At 43.9% G+C, this 17,675-nt stretch overlaps 1 protein-coding gene across 1 annotated transcript in view; it reads right to left on the bottom strand.

The window, feature by feature from the left end:
* The window catches only part of NHEJ1 (non-homologous end joining factor 1), a gene marked incomplete at its 5' end in the record, with an annotated part of 72,554 nt that overhangs the window by 46,144 nt on the left and 8,735 nt on the right, over positions 1-17,675 (bottom strand). The window contains one exon of the mRNA XM_079709781.1: positions 17,477-17,535. Coding sequence (XP_079565907.1) covers positions 17,477-17,535 — 59 coding nt within the window. The remainder of the gene's footprint in view (positions 1-17,476; positions 17,536-17,675) is intronic.

Below are 17,675 nucleotides of genomic sequence, written 5' to 3'. Positions count from 1 at the left end.
AAACAAGACCAATAACATCCCTGCTTTCAGGGGCTTCCCTGGTGGCGCAGTGGTTAAGAATCCACCTGCCAATGCAGGGGACACGGGTTCGAGCCCTGGTCCGGGAAGATCCCACATGCCGCGGAGCGACTAAGCCTCTGTGCCACAACTACTGAGCCTGCGCTCTAGAACTCGTGTGCTACAACTACTGAGCCCGCGTGCCACAACAACTGAAGCTCGCACGCCTAGAGCCCGTGCTCCGCAACAAGAGAAGCCACTGCAATGAGAAGCCTGCACACCGCAATGAAGAGTAGCCCCCGCTCGCTGCAACCAGAGAAAGCCCGTGCACAGCAACAAAGACCCAACACAGCCAAAAATAAAAAAAAATAAATTTATATAAAAAAAGAAAATATTCCTGCTCTTGGGGAACTTACCATGTAGTGGAAGGAGCCAGAAAAACCAGTAAGTACACTGCAGTGTTGATAGGGCCTATGATAGAACAAATAAAGTAGCACATAAGAAGGGCAACTAGGGAATTCCCTGGTGGTCCAGTGGTTAGGACTCTGTGCTTCCACTGCTGGGGGCCCGGGTTCGATCCCTGGTAGGAGAACTAAGATCCTGCAAGCCATGCGGTGCTGCCTTAAAGAAAAAAAAAGAAGGGCAACTAGCCTGAACTCAGAGGGCCAGGGAAAATTCCCTGGAGGAAGTGACATCTTCAGTGAAATCCAAACAATAACAGAAGTCATCCAGGTGAGAAGGTTTTGCTGACGGTTGGCAGGAGGTTTCCAGAGGGAAGAGCACGTGCCCAGGACTAGAGATAAGAGAATAATGGGCTCTAGGAACTGACAGCCATTCACTGCGACTGAAGTGAAGATCTGGGATGGGTTTGGGGGTGTAGATTTGGAAGTGTAGATTTGGGGGTGAGTGTGGCCTAGCAAAAGAGTGGGAGAGGTAGGTAGACGCCAGATCATAAAGGGCCATAATGGTTTTACTAAGGAGTTTGGACTTTATCTTAAGGTCAATAGGGAGCCACCGATCAGTTTTCAGCAGGAACACGTGACCAGATTTACTTTAATCAGGAGCTTCCATCTGGTTTCTTGTCCTTTCTTGAGTATCACCCCCCACTCTCCAATGAGGGCTGTCAGGTAACCCAGGCAATAGTCCACATTTCTAACCCAAGGGCCATTTCTTATCTCTTACTTGAATTCCACCAACTCTGCCAATATTTACTTTTCTCCTCAATCCTAGATCTTTCAACCTGTAGAAACAATTTGGTGGCCTCCTAACAGAAGGCTAAGATAATGCTGCCCAAACACATGATCGATCTGTATAAGAAAGACCTCATAACTGGATGATAATGACAGACTAGCAAATGAACTGTATGAAAAACATCCCCTCCTTTTCTTTCTTTACCTCATTAAGTCACCTAGAGCCACAGTTTAAGGTTTAGAATCAATACCCTAAGGGAAAATCATCATGTCATTAACTTTATCTCTTGGCCTCACCATTTAACCTTAGAATTGCAGAACCTTGGCACTGGGAAAGAAACCTTTAATCCTCTAGCCCAGCCTTCCACCTGAGTGTCAGAGCTCTTTGGCGTGACTTGGCAATTGAGATCAGATTATTTCTTACTGCCTGAAATTTCCTTAAGAATTTATTTTTAGATTCATCCCCCATTGAACAGGTTTAGGGTGGGACCTCTATGTCCAATAGGGAATAGCTCAAACTCACTACGTCTTAAGGTTCTAGAATAATGCTATTCAAAGTGTTATCAACAAACTGGTCCTGGTCCATGGACTCCTTGTTACCAGCCCACACATAAGGTAAGTACAGAAATCAAGTGTAAGCATTTGAAAACTTTTATAGCAACCTGATATCGCCATGACATCCAAACACATGTTCAGAGGACTCATCTCAATGAACAGGGTATAAAACGGTTTGAGTATTATCGGACTTGTCACATGTGGCACCTGCTGCATATGAGTTATGCACAGTAAGACCATGTGTCAGATTACTTTGAAAAGCACTGTTCTCGAAGGTTCCATGGGAAGAGAAGAGGAGAGGTCTTGGGGTAGGAGGGCTAGCTCTCCTTTCCCCCCGCCCCCCGTTCTGGGTACAAGAGAGCGAATCTGCTGCTGAGGATGAGGAACAGGAAGCTGCTCCCACTAAGCCACTGGCTGTGTGGGGTGAAGAGGAGGGCAGGAGTTGGTGGCCAGGTTATCAGGCAATAACAAACTCAGCATCCAAGCACGCGACTTCCAGCAATGCAAGGAGTTTCCTTTGTTTTGGGAAAACAAGAGCTGCAAGAAGCCTCTCCTTGACACGTTCTTGCCTGGCTTCGGGAGGAGCCCAACCACTCCTGACACACAAACAGGACAGTCCTGGCCAGTGAGAGACAAGCCAGTACCCTGACCACAACCCCTGTTTGCTTTTCCTTTTCCACCACTTCCTCAGTTGGAGGGCCACTGTGGGGCCATAGGGAGCTGCCAGCCTAGGTCACCACTCAAGAACTTCACCCCCAATGACCCAGTACCTACTCCATATGACTCTTCCGATGCCCTTTTTACAGCCTACTTTCTCTCCCCAGTATGGTACTTTTGGTCTGAGACCAAGGGCATCCTTCCCTAGAGTTGTAGGTAAAGCTAAGCCTGAGAGCACTACTCTGACAAAGGTCATGGTATGCTCTAGCAAACTATGCCATTTTAACTCTAAAACCAAGAAAATCAGCACCTATACAAGTGCCCAAGAAGAACAATATATGAGCTTTCAATAAAATGTTCTGAACAAGTATTTTTAAGTTATCTGAATAGTCACTTAATTATATTAGGTTCTCAGATTCAAGAACCCAGTTATCACCAAGACTAACATATATAAAACAATGCACCTCTTCATGATGCAGAATGTTGTCAAAACTAAACTTCTAGTAGCCAGCTAGGGAGTGAGGACCCAAGACCCAAACATGCGACACCACCTGGGAGTCTAGCTCTTGGGGTATAAACAGAGTAGGAGTGTCAACCTCTCAGACTCACAGGAGAGCACCTTCTAAGACCAAAGACTTCGGAACATTTTCTCCAAGAGCACTGAGAAGTAGGGCTGGCAAGTCCTATTTATGACTTTACTATGATCAATCAAGAGCCTTGGGGACCAGGAAATCTTCCTCCCCTTCTGATTAATCAAGGGAGCTTACTCTTTACCCTGCTGGCTCAAGAGTCCAAGTTTCTATGAAGACTCATTTGTCCAGTAAGAGGAGGGGTGTGGCGGCGGGACTCCCCCCACTCCAGGCCTCCTTTATGCCAAAGAAGGAGGAAACAGAATAAGCAAAATAAAATTCATAAAGCGAAGCAGTAATTATGGTGTGGTCAACAAGAGGCTGTCCTCAGGCCCATCATTATGTGGCTAAATTTAACGCCCTGCGCGGCCAGGGGAGCCGTGCGCCCCGGGCACCGTGTGTCCACACAGACGCCAGCTTCGCCACCTTCACCCGCTCGACAGCCGCCAGGGCTGCCAGAAAGCAGGTCACAATTTTTTTTATAGTCTGTTTACCAAGATGCTGTTTTTACTGCGAGGTTTCTCTCATTTTATCTCTTTTTCCCTTTTCCCCAAACAGACTGGCCTGTATTTTCTGTCCTGGTTTTTTTTTTTTTTTTCTTTCTCCCTCTCTCAGTACTATTTTCAGAACTCTAATTTTATATGGTATGTCCCTTTTTTTTTTTTTTTTTTTTTTGGTAAATATTTGCCATGACTAAGCCAGGCACATCCAGTTTAAAAGGCTCCGTCCCACAAAACGTCGGGTCTTTAATGATATGCATCTCATTAGCCTTCCCCATGAAAGGGGGTATAGAAAAAAAAAAAAGCAACTTACAGACTCTCTCACTTTTTATATCTAGAGAGACCTATATTTATATATGAGGACAAGCTGGAAACTGACATTCTGAGCCTCGATATGAGGTTAGTACAATGGCCATTTGATTCAGGAGAGAGGAGCTATTGGTCTGTGTGTCAGCTGATTGCTAGTTGATCCAGGCGGTTCTGACCAGATCAGTACAGCCAGAAACAATGCTCGAACTTCTGAGATATCAGGGCTCACTAGACCAGGGGAACAAAACTCCGGGAAGTTCTCTGACACTAAATTTTCTAAAATGGAACAAAGAGAGTCAAAGGGGCACCGATATTTCCCTCCTCCACCGGTGGATGAAGTCAAAGAAAAGAAAGCTATGAGTTAAGAGAGCGCTGAGAGAGACCTCCCCTTCCAGTTAGAACTTCATACCTCCCTTCACCAAAGGGCTTCTCCAGCTGGGCAAAGCCCCAAAACTGATGGGAGGATTTCTTACTGTACATGTTAGGTTTGACGAAAGGGGCCGTGTGTACGTTTACTGCACTGAACAAAAGGCACAGCATTCAATACCCACTCTCCGAGGACTGATCTGTGATGCATTTAAAATCACCTTGATCCTCCAAGAGGGAGTCAGATGAGCCCCTACTATTGACAGTTTTCAATAAGAAATGTTGGGGGAGGGAAATAGATACATGGATTGAGACACCCTGAGTGGCTGCCGAAGCAGCATCTCATGGGGAGTCTCTACTTTGTTGGCATCACCAAAGGTCCAGAGTCTTTAACTTGGTTTTCATTGGTTAGTTTAGGGATAATCAGACTCTAGAGGATTAACTGATGTTAACTAAAATCATAAGAGACCAATTTAGAAATTAAAGTACCAATTTATTAGTTTACAAGGTGAGGGCTATACTATTCCAGTGACTGATATATCTTCAGCTGATTTTTTCTGGGACGCTGAATAAACACTGAGAGTGCTACTTGCTAAGCACAGAAAAAAGGCAAACACAGCAAATGACTTTATGTGATAGTTCATATACACTGCGGAAAAAACTAGCCATTCATCCTCATTCTACTCTAGCATTGCTTTGGCACTGTGCTAGACAAATTAATCAATTGTTACTCCTTGGCTTTTCTTTTCCTAAATTCTATACAACTCTGCTCCTCTGTTAGTACATCTCCTCAGACCTCGTGAATTAACTATATAACAGTTTTTCTCAAATTGTTTGTAAGAGCCAAGAGGTGTGCAAGACGAAGAGTTGGAAGAAAGGGATATGGGGTAAGAAATGAGGCAGTACTTGGGGCAGAGTTCTCTAGCCATGGACCACTTCCCTATCTCAAAATGAAGTTATGGGGCTTCCCTGGTGGCGCAGTGGTTGAGAGTCCGCCTGCCGATGCAGGGGACGTGGGTTCGTGCCCCGGTCTGGGAAGATCCCACATGCCGCGGAGCGGCTGGGCCCGTGAGCCATGGCTGCTGAGCCTGCGCGTCCGGAGCCTGTGCTCCGCAACGGGAGAGGCCACAACAGTGAGAGGCCTGCGTACCGCAAAAAAAAAAAAAAAAAAATGAAGTTACGAGATAGTTACGAGTCTCCCTATTGCTCATAGATGGGTCTCAGTCTTGCCTCCTGCCCACAGAAAGTTCCATGTGTAGCGGTGTAACATGCGGCAAGGCAATGGGACATGATGGAAGAACACTGGGCTGGAAGTTCAGAGCCTTGGGTCCTGGTGCCAAATTCTAGGTCCTGGTGCCAAAATCTACCACTGTTTTTCTACATAAGAGTTCTTTTACCTTTGTAGGCCCTAATTTCCTCATAAGTAGAACAAAGAGGCTTGATATATCCTTAGATTGATAAAGTCCCTTCCAGCTCTTAAAATTCTATGGCTCTAATCTTCTGAACAAGATATCTGAGATGCCATAATTTCCTTCTTAAGGTACTAGCCTAGGCCCTTGAGATCTATAACCTCATCTCATAAGCAATATATTTACAAACAGTTGGGTGGATTACTTCTGTAGGTAGCTAATCTCATCCACTTTATATTGATTCTTATTTATCTCAGTATCAGAAGTGACCCCAAATTGGGGGGGATATTCTGCTTGAGACTTGCATCTCCTTAGGTACCCACTAAATTCAGCAGTTTCACTCTGCTCTTCCCCGGCTGCCGGGTACTACAGAAAACTAAATGCTAAGATGCTCACTGACTAGTCCTTCTTTACACCGAGCAGTATCATCATCCTTGTCTCAAAGCTCCTCTTCATCCCTAGCTTCACTCACACCAAGTTGGAAGGAGTTCTTTGGAATAAAGATTCGAAGAAGACAATGTACAGCATCAGAACTGCTTAGGCTTCAAGGGTAAGAGCAACAGATGCCAAAGAGCTTTTGAAGGATTCCCTCAAACCACCACACTTAGGGAGAGCCTCTCAGATTGTATAAATGAATAAAATCCCTAGATGTGTCTTTCCTTCAGCAGCTATTCACCGTACAAAATCCCTCTGAACTTGTAGCTCAAGATTCACCTCTTCCAGAAGTACCTTACCCAAACTAGCCTGGTATGAACCCCAGATCCCATCCAAATGAATCTATTTCTTCCTCCTCTCAGACAACATATATTTTATGTATTTAGAATATTCTTTGCATATGTGTAAACATGGTCTAATCTCTCTCTTCAAAAGTCCATCCTTCAAGGGCAGAAACCATGTTTTAACTTCTCAGTATGGCTCCACGATGTTTAATATTTCACTGGTGCTTAATAAGTACTGTCCACACAGAGTTTAAATTTCCAAATAAAAAAACAAATAGACCAAAGATCACCCACACAGAATGAAAAAAATGCTTCCTGAGACTCCGGGGCAATTTCCCCTTTGACAATTCCCTTATGGAAGATAACAAGGATGCCCACGAATCCTGCTGTCTTGTTCCCTAAACATTGGACAGCTGAGCTGCCAACCTACAGGACTCAGACTCCCTCTCACGTTTCACTGTGGCTCATTATCCAAAACAGGTTTCACCCACAAGCGAAGGCCATCATAAGAGATCACTTTAGGTATAAGGCTATATAAAGTCAATAGATCAGGCAAAGCTTAAAGGTAAGTCGTTGGATACTTTTGTTTTCTCTCTTCCTTTCTATAACCAGAGACGTTTGCCAATGTGAGAAACTTTTCCAATGCCAAGACCTTTGAGCTACAAGCACTCATTATTGTGTACCTCCTACTATAGGGCACTGTGGTAGGTTCAGAAGAGGAAACAAAATGAGCAAGACAGTTTTGTCCTGATGGAATTTATCACCTAACAGGGGCGATAAGTACAGAAATTCTTATATACAAGGCCAAAGTGATAAGAGACACAGGAAAGATACAAAGCGTTGTGGGATCTCAGAAGAGGGAAAGAATATAGCTTATACCTTGACTTCTGTCCGTTTCACTATTTCTAGCATAACAGAAACGTCATGGAACCATCTGATTCTCTTTTTAAGTAAGGAGAATTAAATGCCCTTGGAAAGAACTGCAAATTTCCTGGATGAAAAGGCTACATCCCCTGGGGAAAGAAGAGGGAAATAGGCAGAAATCAAATCGTCTATCTTCAAAATATCGCCTGTGCCTTCATGCCACCCACAAATCCCAGAGGAAGGCCTATCCCCTCACTTTGCTCCACTCCGTAGGTCCTTGCTTTCACACTGTCATTTTCCCTTCACCACCGTAAGTTTCTCCTTCTCCAGTGGCTTCTTTGTTTTCAAACACATATGTGTCTTCTCTTCTTTAAAGGGGAGTTTTGCTGGGCCACTTCTAGCTCTCCAGCTAGCTCTCATTTCCTTTTCATTGTGAAACTTCCCGATGAGAGTTCTACACTTATTGCCTCCATTGCCTTATCAATCGACCCTTCTTTAGCTGCCTACAATCTGCTGATATTGCCCAAGATTCCGAACTGCCTGATGATGTTTCCTCGGGCAGTCAGTCTAGTCTCTATCCAGCACGTGGCACAGTGGATGACCCTCCCTGGTGATGGGAAGAGCATGGGATTTGAATAGAGACAAATTCTGTGACCCGAAGTGACCCGAAGCAAATTACCTAGCCCTTGAGCCCCTGCTTCTTTATCTTTAAAATGAGGATAATATCACCAACCTCAAAGGTTTGTTGTAAGGATTAAAAGTTATAACTTAGCTGAAGCACCTACTGCTGTATCTAACACACACGCAGTATGTACTTGATAACTGCTAGTTCCCCTTTCTTAGCTAATTTACTCCTCTATCCAGATTCTCTTCCTATCTCACGTTTCCTTCACTGGCTCCTACTACCTTCCAATTATGATTGTTCCCCAAATCTCGATCATTGGACTTCTGTTCTTTTCTCCATGCTGTTCCCAGCAAAAGATGCTTCCATTCTCATGCCTTCAAATGCTGCTCCTTTGTAGAACATTCCCAATTCTATTTCTAGAGGTCCTTTTTCAACCTAAGCTTCAATCCTATTTTTTAACTCTTTCCTGAACATTCCCACTTGTATGTCCTATAATCAATTTAAATCCAACATGTATTGAAAAAGATTTTCATCTTATGTTTTTAAATTAACTCTAATTATATATAAGGCTTTTTTTTTTTTTAATAAGCTAAGGCATCGTTAAGTGGTCACACTGGAACGAATGGGCTTTTATGAAACCCTTCCTCTACTAGGGGACGACGAGGGAGACTCAACTGTGTGAATTGTGGCAAAATGTTCCAGAGGTATGTGAAGCTTATAGGTTAGACCTAAAAGGACTCGATATTTGCCAGAAATAAGGTATCAGTTATCACTGCCTCACTACTCAATTCTCAACTAAGTGGATTTCTCAGACCAGAGATTGAAACCAAATGAGAGACTAGCAGTGGATTTGGTGAAGCTAAACAGAAAAAAAGAAAAATAGTTTTCATTTTAGAAGAGTTGGTAACTTCCTTTGAATGAAATAAGGTGCACAGCCCCTGTGGCAGTGTCTGTTAAACTGTGTTAGCCAATCTGGGTCTAGATGTATCTAGACATGCAGGATTTAGTTTTCCACAGGCCCCTACAAACTCTGTTGTCTTTTATCCAGCTGGATACATGTTTCTGTTATATACCTACCCCCTGTAGTCATCTGAGTTTGTAATACCTGGTTTTGAGCATTTTAGGATAAGAGAATTTAAATGTGATAAAGCCCTTTACTACTGCGATTCTCAGAATCAGAAAGCCCAATTTTTGGAAATGAGTAATTTTAACCCATTTGTATTCTCTATATTGATTTCCTTTTTGTTTTCCCACAGATTTTTGGTGGTTTTTTTCCCCTCAGATTTTTAATAAATTTTCTTTTGAAAGTATAAGCCCTTATAGAGCTTTGTAAAAGGAAAATAAAGAAAGAAGCCTTTTTATACATTCTTGGGGCAAAAAGAGAGAAGTGGTGACCCCTGGTAGCAGGGCTCAGTGGTGACTACAGGAATCCCAGTAAGAAAACCCCAAAGAGAAGGCAAAATTCAGAAGAAATATGGTTGAGAAACATGGGCAGCCATCCCTTCCTCCCTGGAGATTTTCATTCCAGACCTCAAATACTGGTGGACTTGTGTTTTAAATAAGGAAAACCATTCCTTTATATGCCCAAGATTAGATTTAATTGAGCCCCACCCATGATTTTTCCAGTCTGTCAATGGCACCACTATTCTTCAGATCACATAGGCAAAGCACTGACAGCCTAATCTTCCTAAAAGATCACTTTCATATGTCACTTCTCCAGTCAAAACTTCCAATGGTTTCCCACTCTCTATAACAGTAATTAACTGCAAGAAGGAAGCGCCCCATCTCCCTCCTAGGAGACGTGCCGCTGTTTGAAAATCACTGCATGTAATGATAGATGTTAATAACTGGACTGAAACGGGCAAATAAATGGATTACAGGCAGAAAAGAGCTAAAAAACATTTACCTTCAGAACAAAGCACCAATCTTCCAGGCCAGCATTTAAGGCCTCCCCACAACCTAGCCTCAAGTTATTATCTTGCTAACTTTATTTTCTACTAATCCTCACCCACTCTTCTTCTTATTTTACATCCTTTGTCCATGTGTTTCTCAATTAAAATGCCTTCCACATAGTTCCCTAGCAAAATCTGAAAGAAATACTAAAGTCCAGTTCGAGTCATGCCTTTTACAGGAAGCTTTTTCCAATCACTCCACTACTGTGGCCCCTGTAGCCAGTCATTAAGTACAGCAAGCTCTTTGGTGGCAATATTGCCATTTATGCTCATAATACATATGCACAGCACTGAATACTGTAAGGATGAACTAGCTGCAAGTCTCTCGAGATCAGAGAACTGACACACACAATCGTATGGAGGATGTTCTCATGCATCTGGACTTATCCTTCTTTATGATGCCCATGAAGGAAACTGAAAAAACATCCTCTGAATGCTACGTCTTCCTCTACATATTGAAAAACAGATATATGGCAGAGGAGCAGCCCTTCCAGCCTTGGAAGTAGAGCCCAGAGAGAGGAAAGACTGAGGAAGGAAGAAACTTAATAACTTACTTTGGGCTCTATGACTAATGTTCTTTCCAGGATTTTGTCAGGTTCTTAGTCCTTTGGTTTTTGAGATATTTAATTTCTTAGCTGGCTCTAAAAAAAGAGGTTCTAGGATCTCTCAGTAATAAAAGGTTCAAGGTTTATACTTCATCCCAAAATTGGGACGGTCTCCCAGTAAACTAAGTGTCAAAGAAACAAGGCAGGTAGTAGAATGGCAATCTGCCAGTGAGCTTCTCCTTAGGCTACTCATCTGTTTATGGCAGGGCTGTCTAAGTCTCAGGCTACCAACAGGTGATGGTTTCATGGCCTATTCATAAGACAGTAAAAATAAGGAAGAATGGGAAGATATGATTCCTTCATCCATCAACAAATACTTCCTGAGTGCCAACTATGTGTGGAGGCACTGCTTTAGGCACTTGGATAAACCAGCAGGCGAAACACACATCCTTGTCCTCATTGAGTTTATACATTCGGGCAGGGGGAAGACAGGTCATAAACCATAAGCATAATAAAATAAGTAAATTTGATGGTAATATGGAAGATAAGTGCTATGGCGAAAAAATAAAAAGTAGAGCATGGTAAAGTGAAATGGGAGTGCCAGGTGCAGAAGGGCAGGGATGTGGCTTACAATCTTAAATAGGATAATTAGGGTAAACCTACTGAGAAGGTGACATCTGAACAAAGACATGATTGTAGTCCCTGTAGATATGCCGGCACATTTCTTGACATGCCTCCCCTTAAGAGGTGGAGCTTAATTACCCTTTCCTGGAGTGTGGCCTGGACTTAGTGACTCACTTCTAACGAAGAGAATATAACAAGACGGTGATAAGGTGTCACTTCTGAGATTAAGTTATAAAGAGACTGCAGCTCCCATCTTGGTCTTGGTCTTGGTCTTGGTCTCTCAGCCTCTCGGATTATTGGCTCTGGAGGAAGCCAGGGCCGTGTCATGTGAGCGGCCTTATGGAGAGGCCATGTAGCAATGAAATGGCACCTCCTGCCAACAGTCACATGAGAGAGCCTGGAAGGGAATTCTCCAGCCCCTTATGATGACGGCCTTTCCAGCCGAGATCCTGACTTGCGGTTTCAAGGGAAACTCTGAGCCAGAATCACCCAGCTAGCCGCTTCTAGATTCCCGACCTTCAAAATCATGTGAGATAATAAATGTTTATTGTTTTAAGCCACTAAGTTTTGGAGTAATCTGTTATACAGCAATAGATAACTAATACAGACAGAAAAGAAGGGAGGGATTTGGCCATACAAATATCTGAAGAAAGAGCGTTCCAGGCAGAGGGAATAGGCAGTGTAAAGGCCTAAAGGAGGTGATGCTTAGAGTATTAGAAAACCAGCAAGAGGCCAGTGTGGCTGCAGTGGAGTGGGAGTTGGGGGAGAAGGAGGAGATGAGGTCAGAAAGGTAATAAGATCCAGATCATGTAGGATTTTGTAGGCCATCATAAGGTCTTTGGGCTTTACTCTATAAATGAAATGTGAAGCCAGCTTTGAGAGGGAGAGTATCATGATGTGATTTGTGTTTTAATAAGATCACTTTGCTGGTAATGGGCCCAGAAGGAAGGAGAAGTAGCAACAGGGATACTAATAAAGAGGTTAATGCAAAAATGTGGGTAAGAGACGATGGTGGCTCAGACAAGAGTGGTAGCAGCAGAGGTGAAATTACAGGTGTACTTTGAAGGTAGAGCTAAGAGGCTGATAAACTGGATGTAGGATGTGAAAGGACAGAAGTCAAGGATGACTCCAAGGTTTTTGGCCCTAGCAAGTAAATGGATGAAGTTTCCATCAACATGGGAGGGGGTTTTTAGAAAAGCAAATTTGGGGGTTAGGATTAGGAGTTCAGTTTTGGACATGTTGAACTTGAGATGCCATTAGACTTCCATGTAAAAATGTTGAGGAGGCAGTCTGAAGTTAGGGGCAAGGTCTAGAATTAAGATTAAACTTGGGATTCATCAACAAGATGATATTTAAAGCCATGGGACTAGATGAGATCACTAAACGAGTGAAAAAAGATCAGAGCATCACGGACTGAGTCCTAAGGCACTCCAACATTAGGAGGTAAGGGAGAAGAACCAGCAAAAGATTCTGAGAAGGAACAACCAATGAGACGGGGAGAAACAGGAGAGTATTGTTCTATGGAAACCATGTTAAGAAAGTATATTGAGGAGAAGGAACTGACAAGCATTATAAAGGAAAAACCTAAATGGGAAAGGATTAGCCATCTTGATTGTCCTCTGTCTCCCTACCCTTCTTTTCATTTCCACATCCTCCCTGATGTCAAATTCTACAGCAGTGATACGTACAGGGGGCTGTGGGGCTAGCAGGGTAGTGTACTTATCCCTGGAGGAAGGAGAGCAGACTGTGAAAAGGAAAAACTGTCATGGAAGACTCACAAAAGGGATGACACCAGTGCAGAGTTGGGAAAATTGAACAGGAGTTTGGCATGAGGACGAGACTACCAGGCAAATGGATCACGAGACGTACGGGCAGGAAGCTGTCAATACTTGAACATGATGAAAGGGTGGGGTGCTACTGGGGAGTGACAGAAGGTCAGGCAGAAGAGGTCAGCAGGACCAAATCATGAACCATCTTGTGTGGCGTGCAAGGAGTTTGAACTTTACCCTGCAGGCTGCTGGGAACCACTTAAGGACTTTAAGCGAGAGAGTGACATCATCATGTTCCTGTTTTAAAGAGATCACTCTGACATAACTCCAAGTTCAACTGGAGGAAAATAAGTATTGACTGGTAGACAAGTTAGGAGGCTGTGGCATAGTCAAACCAGAAACGGGGTGGGGAATGGCTAACCTAAGGCAATGGAAGCCGGAATAGAGAAGAGCAGATTCAAAAAAGGGTTAATAAGTTAGGCTCTGGAAGTAAGGTCAAAGAGAAGAGGGGATAACTCGCAAGTTCTAGCTTAGAAAACTGAATGGATAATGGTACAATTCCCCAAGATAAGGAATATAGAAGAGAATTGGGTTTGGGGGGAGTAGGTGTTTAATTTTGGACACGTTTAGGGTATTGCATCTGGGACATCCAGGTGGGAATGTCAAATATGCAGAAAGAAATATGGGCCTGAAACATAGTGGAGATATAAAACTGGTACTCAGGGGTGTACTAGTGATAGCTGGAACTGGGTTCTGGATGAGATCACCCAGAGAGAAAGAGAGGGAAGGGTGGGAGGAGGGAGGACCCAATCCTGGGTAACACGAACATCTGAGGGTAGGGAAAGGATGGAAAGCCAGCCAAGGAAACCAAGTAGAAGCTGTCTGTGAACGTAACAGGACAGCAATGTTCAGGTTAAAGAACTCTGCATCTTCCCCAGGTGTCTCTGATATAAGCTCTAGCTTCAGAAGAGCAGCAATGAATATCTTCATAGCTTGAAGTCTCTGCTCTAGAGTCAGGCTGCAACCAGACAGGGGATGAAAATACTAACTAAAACTAGACAGGACACAAAGGCCATGGCTACATTTAGGATGCTGAGTCAAATCAATGTTAACTATAGTTGTAGAACTATAAGTACATAATAGAAATTGGTTAAGATATTACACGGAACAGATTCTTTAAGTCTTACAAGGCATTCAGAAAGCAGTAACGGGAGTGACTGCTATGCTGAATATTCTCCTCTGAAGATAGAGAAGGAGAGAACTGCAAAAATCTCTATCTCTGCTAAGGCCTCCCTCCCCAAGGAAGCCAACTTCATGCAACTGCCCAGGTTTCGGTGTACAGGGCTGATTCCCAGCCAGGGGTTGCCAGCTGCAGAGGGCGGGGCTCTATTTTGGGCTGCCTGCTGTCCCTGAGCCCAGCCGCGTCTGGTTTGAGCAGCATGCAGCCCCAGTGACTCACACACCCATGCAAACCGCCTGTGGCTCGTGGCATGGCCTCGGAATGCCAGCCTTAGGCCAGCTCCCTCCTCACCCCATTACACTGGGATAAATAAATAAAGAGCACGCCAGCAGCCGTACAGCCTGATGGCAACCAGATGAAGAGAGGGAGGCATGGACGCGGCCAGGGGAAGGAACTCCCTCCAGTGGACCCTGCTGAGCGTGGGCCATGCCAGCCCACTCATCCTACACTTCCTCTTTAACACTGTTCATACTGGCATGTAGTAATAGCCCCCAATTCCTTGACTGGCCTTCTACTCCTAGCCCCTAGTCCTAGGAAATGCTCTACATGGGGATGTTGCCTTCTGTGAGAATAGGGCCAGCCCTGACTTGAATGGGCACTGCCAGGAATCCCCCTCTAGTTAGGCCACCATCGACTGGCCCCCTTGGGCTCCCTGGAAATGAAAATCAGGCTCCTAAGGGGAGAGGAAAAACAAAAGGACTCAATATGGAGAAGTAACCCCTGTTCGATCCTTAAATATTCTTCCTGGACTTAGTAACCTAGAAACCTCCCATCCTACGGCCTCCTGTGCCCTATCTCGATGGCCTCTTGCCTAGCAATAGTCCTAACGAGAAGAAGGAAAAACAGACCCCAGGCACTGACCGCATGGCCCCCCTGCACCTTCATCCCGAGCTCTCTGTCCCTGGTTTGTTTATCTTCCTATGTTGCTTATTTTGATGGCACATCCTTTCAGCTCAGTCTTGGGTGACCCCGTGACCCTTCTGTGTCCTGTTTGTAGGACCCCAGGCAAGCAGAGTAACTGAAAAGATGCACTGGCCATAAGAAATGCTGCAGTCCCGGTAGGAAACCTTTCGGTTCTAGCAGTTCTGCAGGACATTCCGAGGACAGGGCAGTGATCCCAGGGGTCACAAGAATTCTACATTATCCTAGCCCTTGACTCTCCTCTATTTGTGCATATAAAAGTAGCAAAACAAAATAGAGATAATCCTAGACTATGAGTCAAGAAGTGTGGATGGTCCTAAACATACAGCTAGCACCATATGACCTTAGGCGAGTCACTTAACCTCTCTGAGGCCCAATTTCTTAATCTATGAAATGGAAAGCTACAACTATCTATCGCCCAGATCCTTTCCAGATATAATAAAATTCTACAAGTCTATGCAGTTTGGATGTGATCCACCCAGAACCTAGAGGACCAGAGTTCTTGAAGTAGTCGGTTCCAAACACCAATCCCCTCCCTGGGCTAGCACCTGTATTCCGTATGCTTTCTCATTCAGTTCTGCAGTGTTCCTCCACCCCAGTAGCATGAAAGAAATGAGACTTCAATTCTACAAATGAGAAAATAGAGGCTCTGAGAGAAGTGATTTATCCAAAGCCACAAAATAAATCAGGAGAATAACTGAAGATCCCAAATATGGGTCTAACAAGCAACACTATATCCACAGCCCACACCGCCACAATTTTCATAAAATCCCTCCAGTGTAGGCTTATCAACATATTCACCCACAAACTTGTTGAGAACCTATTACTTCTAAGCACTATGTTTGGTGCTGGGAACACAGAAACACATTCAACGTGGTCCTTGCCCTCAAAGAGTCCATAGATCAGTGGAAAAAGACATAGTCTTGCAGACATACAAACAGCATCATGACAAAGTTATAACTAGTAAAATAGAGGCATGAACCAAGGCACTATAGTAGCAGGAAAGAAGGATTATCTTTACAAGGACAGTCCGGAAAGGTCTCCCAAAGAAGCTGAAGCTGACACTTGAAAGATTAATAGAAGTTTACAAGGTAGATAAGACCAGGGCACTGGGCATTCTAGATAAAGGAACAATGTGTGCAAAGACACAAAGGCTAGAGAAAACAGCATTTTTGGTAATTCAAAGCCATTCTGCATGGCTGAAGCATAAAATACACAGAGAAAAATGTTGAGAAACCAAGCTGGATACGTATGCGGGCACTAGATCAGGAAGGGACCTCCCTGCTGAGCTAAGAATAAGCCTCTCATTGTTTGACTAAGGGGCTGAGGTAGGGAACTAGTATGCCATCCCAGCCTACATTAACCTCCTTAATACCCAGACCTATCTGAGAGAAAACTATCTGAGAGGAAAATGGGGGAAGCTATCTGAGAGAAAAATGGCCTAGGAAATCTCTCTCTGTCACAAGTTTAGGTTTAATGATCTCTCTTTCCCCATGAAGACCTGAAACCTATTCTGCTTCAGGACTTAGCAACACATGCTTTCCTTCTCCTCCAGAATTACAACTGCTTCAGTAGATGGACTGTGCGCTCAACTCACATGTTTTGTTCTCACTGTCAAGACCTCAAGCATCATGAGGCTACTGCTCAGTCAACGGACAAAGGCAGAACAGAAGGTTCCAGATCACCTGCTTTTTGCTCAGCCCTGTGAAAAGCACTAATTTCAGGTTCAAAAGAAGTAGGAGTTGCAGTCCCTGTCCACAACAAGCTTACAAATTAGCCTAGAAGACAAGACAGAAATATAAATAATCTATACATAACACAATATTATAACAGCATTATTTACTTACACAATAAAGTACCAACCTGGGTAACATGTATAATTAGAAAATAGTGCAATAATACTAGGGTACCAACTGTACGACCAACAAGTCTCAGAAGAGTTAGAGAAAAAGATCAATATTGACTGGTATTATCAAAGGTCACTACTATTAATATTACCCCCGCTTGGCATTTAGTAGATGTTTCTTTTGGCCAAGCTCAGTCCTTAGAAGGGAAACCTAGGCAGGAGCTTCTGACAGGCCACAATTATCTACTCCCCATTCATTCCTTTGCCAGTCCCCTTGTATAAACACTGTGATTTTCCACAGCCTACTGTGCCCACAAGACAGTCCCCAAATGGTAGCCCTGTGCTTTTCACCTTCCTCTACTGCGGAATGTCGAAGGGGCCCGGACAAGTAATAATGACTAGCCCCCCGCTCCACAATCCAGACCTGGGATCAGATCTCAGCAAGCAAAAATTTAGCAACTGGTCAACCAAGGTTTCCAAGAGAATTCCAAACAAAGTCCCTAGGTACTTTAGCAGAGATGTTTTACAAATGTTCATCAGCTCACTTTCGCCTTTTACATCTTTCCCCCTACTTCTCCCCATCTTCCCCAGGAACATCTTAAGCTTTATCAGACTTTCTATAGGTAACTTTTCCACAGAAAGGGCTCTCCAACGATGCAAGCAAACCTAACACCCAAAATGCAAGTCACCACTCAGGCACCTGGAAAGAGGAAGTAAAGCAAAGCTGCACAAGGAGAAAGGAAATAACAAATACTCTACCTCTACCATGAATTGTTCCAAGAAGGAATTCTCTTCAAATGGCTCTGTCTTCAACCGATCTGTAACAAGAAGGGAGGCAGAAAAGAAATATGAGTCTTAGAATGAGTTTCCTACCTGTGAGATGCAAAGGGAACAGAGCCCAGGACTTCTTGGGAAAGAGGATAAAGATGCAGCACCCAGAGACACCTCGTCCAGTGGG

Source organism: Hyperoodon ampullatus, assembly GCF_949752795.1.
Source record: "Hyperoodon ampullatus genome assembly, chromosome: 8".
NCBI classification, from domain to species: domain Eukaryota; kingdom Metazoa; phylum Chordata; class Mammalia; order Artiodactyla; family Ziphiidae; genus Hyperoodon; species Hyperoodon ampullatus.
The sequence above is the reverse complement of the archived record's forward strand: the minus strand, read 5'-3'. Positions and strand labels throughout refer to the sequence as shown.